Raw genomic sequence first — 10,377 nt, 5'->3', positions numbered from 1 at the left:
ATTTAAATCGATATCAAGCACTGATCTTTTACCTCGACCTTTTGTAACAACAGTTGGCGATTTCCCATATCTCACTGAAGGAGACCTTAGTCGTTTTCCTGGTAGGTGTGTCCTCGGTGACAACAACATTCTGCTCAATGGAGATCTAAAAAGTGGCATGGTCACGCATGGAGACTTCCTCTTCCTGCTCCTTTGCCCTCCTGTAACTCCTTGAAAATTCGGTTCACATTGTGTAACCCTACATTGAGTATGAGTCCAAGTGTCAAACAAAATGCTCTAAAAGGATTTTAAATGAGGACTAATGGAGTAAGATTTCAGAATGCCTTGCCACATCTATCAGAAAATTGAAATAACTAGATTATGGCTTGATCTGAATCTGAACTCTTACTTGAAATACTAGCATTAGACAGCATTTAAATGGCTCAACTGAACAAAAAGGAGGTGAGCCATATCTAAATCTACATTAATAAGAAACATTTTTACAATATGATTCAAAAGAGCACAGAGAAACTGCATCAGATATGGATCTTAATTCTTGATGCTCTGAACTGCATTGCCAGAAGCCTATACGTACTGCTGTTAACAGCCAAATTTGGTAATATCAGCATCGGGGAAGAAGATTAGATCGAAGTGAAGTCGAAGGCGGAGATCGGATTCGAAAACAAAGCAGGAATCGGCTGGAGTCCATATTGGCTACGATTAGGATCGGCTGAGTCTGAGTCGGACTAGGTAAGCCGATGCAGCCGATTTCGACAATACAACTTGATGTATGACATCGGGTTGAGTTGAGGTGCTTCAAGATGATTGCCGCACATGGATAGAGTCCTGAGAAGGCAATTGTATCTATTAATTAGGATATTTTATATAATTTCCTTAGAGATATGCTTGGGCAAAAGTCTGCCACAAAGACTTATGGTGTCTTAGAGTTTGATAGAGATAATAGTTGTGTCCGTTATGGACATATCTTGTAATTCTCGGGTATAAATAGACCCGAGCCCTATGTAACTTTTAACACACACGTTCAATACAATCTCAGCGCATCGCCACCCTTTTGCTTTAGTTTTATTTCGACGAGTTCTTGCTTTCGGGTTGAGCTGCATCGGTTTCGATCTTCAACAACAGGTAAAACTTGTTATGACGGCTTGTATTCTCGGGATTAGTGCTTCCATCTTTATGATACTCTAATCTTGTTTATGTAATTCGTCGAGTTATCATATATCTTATATAATCTTCGATAATATCATCATTTAACCTACAATCGGCTAACATCCATCGACAGAAGGCAGCCGATTAGGTTAAATAGCGATGTTGACCTAGATTATATAAGATATCTACCACTCTATGAAACTTCCAACGGCTTGATTGTCTAGATATTGTTCTTCTTTTCATACTTAATGCTGCATCAGTTGAGTTTGATCTATTAAGTCGTGCTTAGAATATCAATCTCTAGCCTACCTTCTGGTTGCCGATTAGAGTAGCATCGGAGTTTCAGCCGATCTTATCTGATTTAGCTATATTTGCTCTATATGCTTCATTGACATGTTAAATCTTCCCTTTATGCCAAGATATTGTTACATCTAAGTATATTAGGCTTTTGTTTGATATCTTATACTTGTTTTAATATCTTGATATAGAGTAGTATCGGGGTATTAGCCGATACATGCTAGATCTATCTGATCGGCTATGCTATAAACATATATAGTCCTATTATTAATATATATTTTGATCTAAGTGATTTATACTGTCTCGGCATGGCGACCGATCTATCCCAATCACTTGATTTAAGTATATATCGACATAAGAACTATATATTGGTAATACCTACAGCTGATTGAGTAGGTCTAGTTCTTTATTATCTATTTATAACCGCCGATCGATTCACATATGACATCGGCTCAAAGATAAATGATATGCCATCGGCACCTAGCCGATCGGCTATCATTTATAGATTTAACCGCGATCTCTTTGTTTCTATTTCTTGTTGATTCCAGGATCAAATCAACTGGCACGCTAACACACCCGAAGGCGAGCTTTGGACCTGCACTGGAGTTAAGCAGATCTCCTAGGCCTCGTGTTTTCTGTCAACACGCTTTTGGCACGCCCAGTGGGACCATGAATTTTATATCCATATGTCTGAAGAAGAAGTCAATGCCAAGATCATGGTCACAGTGGAGAATTTAATGGAGGAACAACAATATCGGCTCGGGGGGCAAGCGCATCAGTTTCAGCTTGGTGGAGCACATCAGTATCAGCTCATGAAAGCCGATTACAAGATAGAGAAAAAAGAGAATTTTTGAAGCATGAGTTCTCATACTCCAAAACTGGGGGGCATGTATTAACAGTGAAATTTGGTAAGCCCGGAGTAGTCATCGGCTTAGAGTCAGCATCGGCTTCGAAGTTCTGAGATTAGCCGATGAGAGTTGTCAAGACGTCAGTTGTCGGATTCTTGCTATATTCGGTTAAGTAAATTGATCTACTAGAGGAAGCTTATCCAGAAGAGACCGAGTTCAAAGAGAATGCGGCATGGCAAGTTATCTATTAATTAAGAATAGTTTGTTAGTTTCTTTTTATCTTTAGGAAAGTGTGTTTAGTGTCATATAAGGACTTTATCTTTTCCTTTTATTTTTAGGAAAGTTTCTTTCTTGTCCGACAAGGACTTGTATCAACCCATGGGTATAAATATGTACACCCGGGGTCTATGTAATCTATCGCTACGATCAATACAATTCGGCGCATCGCCACCTTTTTTACTTCTACTTTTGTTTTTACGTTCCGGCGGAACTTGACACCCAACGCGGGGCTGCATCGTCTTCGATCTCCGGCGAAGGGATAAGTCCAATGTTCCGCCGGTCCAAGCAATTGTATCGTCTACGTCGGCGTCGTTCAAGGCTGCATCAGTACATTCGACCTCTTGGATTGCTCTGGTTTGGATGATATATTTGCCTACCTATTTATCATATGTCTCTGTTAATCTAGTCTTAGCATATCAATTTAGCTCTATCGGCTGCTTCTCGTTTTAGGGTTTCTGCCGGTATCGGCTAAATCGCATTGCTAGATTAGATTAGTTTAGACATCTACCACCCTGAAAACTCAGTCAACGGCTTGATTGTCTAGATATTATGTTTCTTTTCATACTTAGTGCTGCATCAGTTAAGTTTAATCTACTAAGTCGTGCTTAGAACCATAATCTCTAGCCTGCTTCTTAATTGCCAATAAGGGTTTCATTGGGGTTTCAGCCGGTGAATTATCTGGACGTTGCATCGGCTCATAAGGATTGCATATACATATAAGTTGGATTTAGCCGATGACAACAAAGGTTTCACTGTTTAATCTAATCTTATGGATTTCATGACATTGGACCTCCAGCCGATGTGTGCTTTAACCTTTGGATCGATGCTTATTTATCATATCATTATTTGCCGATTGGTTTATACTGGATTATATTGTTATTTTATTACATCATCATCAGCCGATTGCCTTTATATCATTATTAATATCAAGTGTCAGATTCAACATTGGATATATAGCCGATTTATCAAAACCCTATCGAGATCGGCTGGAATCGGCATCGGCTAATATCGGCTATCGGCTGGAGTTACTCCATCGGCTTGTCAGCCGATCGGCTGTTTTGTCTACTGTTTACATATCTTGTCAGTTGCAGGATCAAACTGACTGGCACGCCCGCATCTCATCAAGACTTGGACCTGCACAGGAGCTAAGCAGATCTCCCAGGCCGGTGTGTTCGATTTTTTCGTCAACAACTGCATGATCTCTAGGATTAATTCTTCAGCAAGTTCACCATAACAGACCAAAACCAAATACTTTGAACCTAATGGCCATTTCAGAGTATTGCGTTGTTCTCTAACAAGAATAACTGAAATAATCCTACTCATGCATTGTTCTCTAACAGAAATCCAGGAGTAAGAAGAATACTCTGAACTTGTTTCATGCTACAGACATACTCTGAAATTCAGAAGTATCAACTTGTTTAAATGGAATGCTTACGACATGTTTTCCTGAAAACCCATTAGAAAAAACCAAATTTGTAATGATTTAGCCTAATTAACTCTCTACCTTACAATATACCGCATCATACTGCCTAAATCTTCAGTTTAATCTATACATGCAAGTACTCCAAGTGCTAGTTCAGAGAGGATTCAGTGCATGTCTCTTCCAAAAACTAACAAATACTCCAAGATTGTTTACGACTTTTCATCCAAGATTGCAAAATACTCTCACCATCCAACATCCAAAAATCTCAAGCCTATCATTTCTGAATTTGGACTGAAGGAGTAGTAGTGCTAAAATTTCTGAATTCTGACTGAACTAGTGCTATGAGTGCTTTTCATTTTTCAGTGAGAAAGGATTGAAGTATGAATTCGGACTGAACTAGTGCTAGGAGTAGAGAAGATGAATCTTGGGGAGATGTAGTCAAGGCAGTCCTTGACCGATCGAGAACAGGACTCGCCGCCGACGTGCAATGAGGATGACGCCGTGGCCGCCGAAAATGATTCGTAGCCGCTACGGGCCAACGCCTCTTGCTCCATTGCTTCCCAACGCTCCTTGCTCCATTGCCACTCCACCCCCCTTCCCCCATGGCTGCTCGCCCCATCCTCCGCCATGTCCTTCTCGCTGCTGTCACCGATCCACCGCATAACCTCCAAGGATGTGTATGATATCATCTGAGTTGGGGGAGGGAACGGCGTCGCAACCTCCGACGACCATCTGCATCCGCTGCCGCCTCCCTCCATGGTCGCTTGCGCCGCCTTCTTCCACGTTCCCCCACCCTGACCTCCTCCATGTCGGCCCGTCCCACCCTCCTCCACAGCCGCCCCGCTGCCATCGCCAGTCATCTGCGCCGCCAGTGCTGCGTGGAGCACTCGTGCAGGTGCGAGACAACAGAGACTGGGGAAAGAACAAAGGGCAAAATAGTCATTTCATACCATCCTTAATTTTTACACACCTGTCTCAAACGTCAACTAAAAATACGAGGGAGTACTATAGTATTCATCTTTTTATACTAGCTGCTTTTCTTTAAAGTTCTATATGCAATTGGTATTTAGGTATACACTTTGTGCTTTGGTTTTTCAGATAGATTAAGTGCTTAGAAAATTGGTAAAATTTGCTACAAGACACCTAAAGTTTGTGGTATTTGCTGTGAGACACCTAAAGAACGTGTATTTTCTCGTAGACACTGTAAAAATAAGGTAATTAGCTGCTGGACATCCACCTTATTATTTTATTATTTTTGGTGGAAAAGAAAAGAGAAAGAGCATTGAAAGTACCAAAATACCCCTGACACTGTTTTTCTTCCTGCTTCTCTTCTTCTTTCTTTCTTCTCTCACACTGCCATGCCACAGCAGACCAACGGCTCCATCTGGCAAGGGCAGCACGATGGCATCCAGGTACATGCTAGCCCCGCGTAGCAGATGTCCCCGTTGGCCTCGTTCTGGAACGTATGTATCGACACCTGCAGCAGCAGCAACGCCAAGCCGAGCCGTGTGCAAGCCGGAAAATGGCGTTGATTCGATACCCCTTAGCGAGTGCGAGCAGCACCAGCAGGAGCAGGAAGGGCCCCAAGGGGAGCAGGTATGCAGTATGCCCCTGATTTCGCTCACACTACTGCTCCTTGCGAAGTCAAGGACGGAGAGGAAGGACATAAGAGGGGATCTCAAAAGGGAAAAAAATGAAAAAAATGAGCCATCCCTGTCGATCCACCCGTGGCGGAAATGGCGGATGGGGCACGCGCCCCGCGCAAAGATTTGGCCGACGGCGGCGGCCCCCACTTCGCCGCTGCCCCAACTGAAGCGGAGCCCTGGGGAGGACTCCTAGCGGCGGCGCACCGCCCCATGCTCTAGTTGCTGCTGCAGCGCCGGCGCCCACTTCGCCGCTGCCCCATCCGAAGCTGCAGGAGGAAGAAGATGAACAGAGAAAGAGGGATTGATAAGTAGGCCCAGAGAAAGAGGGATTGATAAGTAGGCCCATAGGCAAATCTGTCTTTAACCAATGTTTCTCTCTCCGTTTCTATTAAAAGTAATAAAATAATGAGACGAGTGTCCAGCAGCTAATTACCATATTTTTACAGTGTTGATGAGAGAATACACGTTCTTTGGATGTCTCACAGCAAATACAAAAACTTTGAGTGTCCTGTAGCAAATTTTACCTAGAAAATTGAGGTTTCAGGTCCGTGATTCCATTCACTTCAAGTGATTAGATGGTGTTTATGATCGAGATGTCACGTGTCTGACCTACGCATATGGTTTATGCTTCTATATATAAATAATTTGGTTATATCAAGTTCTGAACACACATTTTGAATAGCTTTACATGTTCTAAGGAGTGCAACAGTGCATGAAGCATGCAATTTTAAAAATTATATTAAACGGTGCCTTTTGTTAAAATTTTATAGGATTTTGTTTCTTTTTTTTTTACTGAAAGTACTGCCAGGGCTTTGCCCAGCAGTTTAAATTTTATAAAATATAAATATGTACAAAGTTACAAAGGGAAAGCAAAACAAATATTCTACAAAGCTTGTATCCAATCAGAAACGGTTTGCTTGAGTGGATCTTTCATTCTACACATATGTAGAAGAACTTCTTTAACAAACATAGATTTCCATGGCTGAATTGATGGCTGAACAGCTTGAAAGATTAATCCATTCCTTTGCTTCCAAATATGCCATGTTGCCATGAAAAAAACTTCAAGGAAACCCTTTCGAGCAAATCTGATTCTCGCCAAGACAAGCATTTAGAAAAACTCCAAGTTACAATTCCAGGAAATGCCTATCTGCTGCCAACAAGCCACACTGAAGGGACATGTAAAAAAGAGATGAAGCCTAGTCTCTCTTTGATGTGTGTTGCACAAGGCACATGTGAGATCATCATCCTCTTTTGCACAATGTCTTCTGTCAAGCATGTCCCTTGTGTTGAGTCTATCACAAAACAAGAGCCATGCAAAGACCTTTATCTTCATGACACATTTTGTCTTCCACAGCCAAATCATAGGCCTGGGGGGATGTAGTGTGGAGAAATTGAGCTTATAAAATCTTTTCGCTGTGTACACATCTGAACCCCAAATGAAGCTCCAAACATCACCTCTTCATGGCTGAAGTTGTAGGTGATTTAACTCCTCTTGTAACTGCAAGAACTCTCCATAAGCAGCATCTGAGAGGGGCAAGATAAAAGAATCTTCCAGTGGCCGTGAGCACATGTCCTAAACTGAATCATTTCTGAATAAAGCCATGTTGAAGAGATTGGGGTAGCTTGTGCACTTGAAATCATCATTCCATAAGTCATTCCAAAATAGAACAGACTTCCCTGACTGAACTGTGCACTTAGCTACACCTCTGAAGATATCAGACAAGGAAACAATGTCTCTCCACCAGAAAGAACCTTTGTTCAGGACCAGATGTGGCACTCTGGATTCATAGTAGGTTTGAGAGATGAGCCTGACCCAAGGCAGGTCAGCTCCATTATAAAACTTGACCAAATGCTTTAAAAGCAAAGCAGTGTTCTGAACTCTCAAGCTGATCACACCCATTCCTCCCTTGTCTTTGGGCATACATACTCTGTCCCATGAAGCTAGAGATTTTCTAGTTGAAGAAGGATTGTTACCTCTCCAGAGACAATTCTTTCTTGCTGTATCAATTGCCTTGATGACAGTGACTGGAAGTTGCAGAGAGCACATATAATATGTTGGGATGGAGGAAAGAACTGAGTTGATCAAAGTTAATCTTCCCCCTTGAGGCAAAAACATAGAACTTGCTGTCAGCCTCCTTTCCACTCTATCCACCAATGGAGCAAAATCAACCACTCTAGGTCTAGTAGTACCAAGGGGCAATCCCAAATAAGTGAAAGGCAGGGAACCAATGGGGCATCCCAAAATACCAGCCAATAATGATGCATTGTCCTGAGATAGATTCAAGGGATATAAGCTCGACTTGCTAAAATTTACCTTTAGGCCTGTGGACTGAGCAAACATATTTAGGATGGCTTTCAAACAGAAGACTTTCTTTTGAGAGGCTTTAAGCAGAATGAGTGTGTCATCAGCATATTGAATTATTGGGAACCCACTACCATCATTCTCATTTATTGGCTTAGAGATCAAACCCAACTGAAAAGCTTTATTCACAATTCTTTGTAGCAGCTCAGCTCCAAGAACAAAAAGAAGTGGTGAGAGAGGATCTCCTTGTCTTACCCCCCCCTCTTGCATTTAAACGATTTTCCTGGAACACTATTTAGCAAGACAGCAGAAGAAGCAGAAGAGAACACCATTTTCACCCATTGAATCCATTTTTCAGGAAAGCCCATGTGTTGAAGAACTGCAAGAATAGCTGAGTGCTCAATAGTGTCAAAAGCTTTCTCAAAATCCAGTTTTAAAAGAACAATTTCCCTCTTAGATTGCTGACATTGATGGATGTACTCAAAAGACCAAGCAAGGCAATACTGTATTGTCTTTCATTTGATAAAACCATACTGATTCTCACTTACTAACTTAAGGATTACCCCTTGAAGTCTGTCTGCCATTAGCTTAGTTAAGAACTTCAGAGAAAGCCCCATTAGAGATATAGGCCAGTCTATAGTCATTGACAGTCTTTGGTGAATTCTTCTTTGGAACGAAGGTTATATAAGAGCTATTCAAGATTTCCAAGTCAGTGCACTCTGCATGGAAATGTGTTGCCAGTCTGTAATAGTCCTGAGCTATTATATGCCAACATTTTTTCATAAAAAAACCATTAAACCCATCTGGACCAAGGGCTTTATCTGCCGGGATAATGGAAACAAGACTGTCAATTTCCTGTGTGGAAAACATGTCCACCAAACATTCTAGGTCTGTATGTCTTGGGAAGAGTGTACTCAAATCAAAAACCATTTCAGGGTCTCTTGTAACTCCCATTCTGTTCTTAAAAAACTGAAGAAAAAGATAGGCCTTTTGCTCAAGTAAATGTACAGTCTGCCCATTTTGATCAAGAACCTGAGACACTGTGTTGATTCTATATCTCTCTGTTGCAATAGACTGGAAAAATTTGGTATTTTCCTCACCAATTAACATCCATCTGTTAGTACACCTCTTTTTCCAATATATCTTTCTGAACTCCAATAACTTGAGGATTTGCATTTTCACAATTTCCATGAAATTCCATTCAAAGATTGAAAGACATCTTGTTTCTTCTACCAAAACCAAAAGATTTCATCAAGCAATCAAATCTTTCATCTGTAGCCTTTTGTTTTTCGATTTGGAAATTTTCACCTGCAGGTGAGTATTTTAAATACATACATTGGTGGATCATAATTACTATAAGACATTCTCAGCAAATTGTAAGCAAGTTTAGTTAAGATTTTTGCACTGATATTGCACACAGAAATTTGCTCTTTTATGCCCGCGGGGAATCAACTAGTTTAATACGTGACGTTGTCTAATTGTAGCTTATCTTAGACGTTGTGTATTAAAAATACAAATTACTCTCTCTCTGACATAACTGGTTCAGCTGAAGCTGCAGTGCCATCTGATTGCCCTATTCCTCTTCTTCAGAAAATGGCAACTGATCTTTGTGGAGTCCCTCCTCAGGATGTGACCCAAGAAGGCCTTCTGTCTCCTCCAAGGAATGATGATGCTGAGTCCTAGCTTGTTACCCATTAGGTCTTTCAGGAATAATGATAGGTGTCTGTCCCTCTGTTTAGGTTTCAGATTTGGTGTGTGTTTCAGTCTCAGTTGTTCTGTGTCCTCCTTGTCTCTTTTGGCTTGTGTTATGTCTGCTACTCTGTTTGCTCTCTTAAATATTATCAATTACCAGCTATCTTTTCCAAAATGTAATTTTATTATATTCTGTCAGCCATATCTTTTTTATGTCCTTTATGAATAATCATACAAGAAGCTGGAATATTCTATGTTGGAATGTTAGGGGGGTTAATTCTGCTGATAAGTGTAGAGCTGTCAGACAAGCTGTTGATGAGAGTGGTTGTACAGTTTTTTGCTTACAGGAAACTAAAAAGGAGGCTTTTGACACTGCTTACATTAAAAAATTGGCCCCTAAAAGGTTTGATTCTTTCACCTTCTCTCCCTCTGTGGGGGCTTCAGGGGGCATTCTGGTTTGCTGGGTTGGGGTTGTTTTTACAGCAAACATAACATGTATTAATAGGTCTGCAGTGACTGTCAATTTTTGCTCAAAACATTCTGGTGAATCCTGGACACTTGTCTCTGTTTATGGTCCATGCAGTGAACCTGACAGGTCTCCTTTTGCTCAGTGGCTTTTTGAGTTGCAAATCCCTGATGATGAAAATTGGATTCTTATGGGGGACTTTAACTTTTATAGATCAATTGACAATAGAAATAGGGCAGGTGGTGATATGAATGATATGATGATTTTTAATAGTATTA

The 10,377-nt window shown here is 41.1% G+C and overlaps 1 protein-coding gene across 1 annotated transcript; it reads right to left on the bottom strand.

Annotated features, from left to right (window-relative positions):
- Positions 1-4,150: 4,150 nt before the first annotated feature.
- Positions 4,151-6,053, bottom strand: LOC127755422 (uncharacterized). The gene is made up of 2 exons (XM_052281099.1): positions 5,286-6,053; positions 4,151-4,905 (listed from the first exon to the last, which is right to left on the bottom strand). The coding sequence occupies exons 1-2, from the start codon at positions 5,658-5,660 to the stop codon at positions 4,639-4,641; spliced, it is 642 nt and encodes a 213-aa protein (XP_052137059.1). The 5' UTR covers positions 5,661-6,053; the 3' UTR covers positions 4,151-4,638.
- Between the last annotated feature and the right edge of the window lie 4,324 nt (positions 6,054-10,377).

Source organism: Oryza glaberrima, chromosome 11 (assembly GCF_000147395.1).
Source record: "Oryza glaberrima chromosome 11, OglaRS2, whole genome shotgun sequence".
NCBI lineage: Eukaryota > Viridiplantae > Streptophyta > Magnoliopsida > Poales > Poaceae > Oryza > Oryza glaberrima.
The sequence above is the reverse complement of the archived record's forward strand: the minus strand, read 5'-3'. Positions and strand labels throughout refer to the sequence as shown.

What these genes read in the sequence shown, in the direction of transcription:
- LOC127755422 (XM_052281099.1), bottom strand. Translation starts at nt 5,660, where the DNA reads ATGTCCTTCCTCTCCGTCCTTGACTTCGCAAGGAGCAGTAGTGTGAGC. An exon ending in ACAGTGTCAGGGGTATTTTG is followed by an intron (nt 4,906 to 5,285) that starts GTACTTTCAATG and finishes TTCTTTCCCCAG; the next exon opens with TCTCTGTTGTCTCGCACCTG.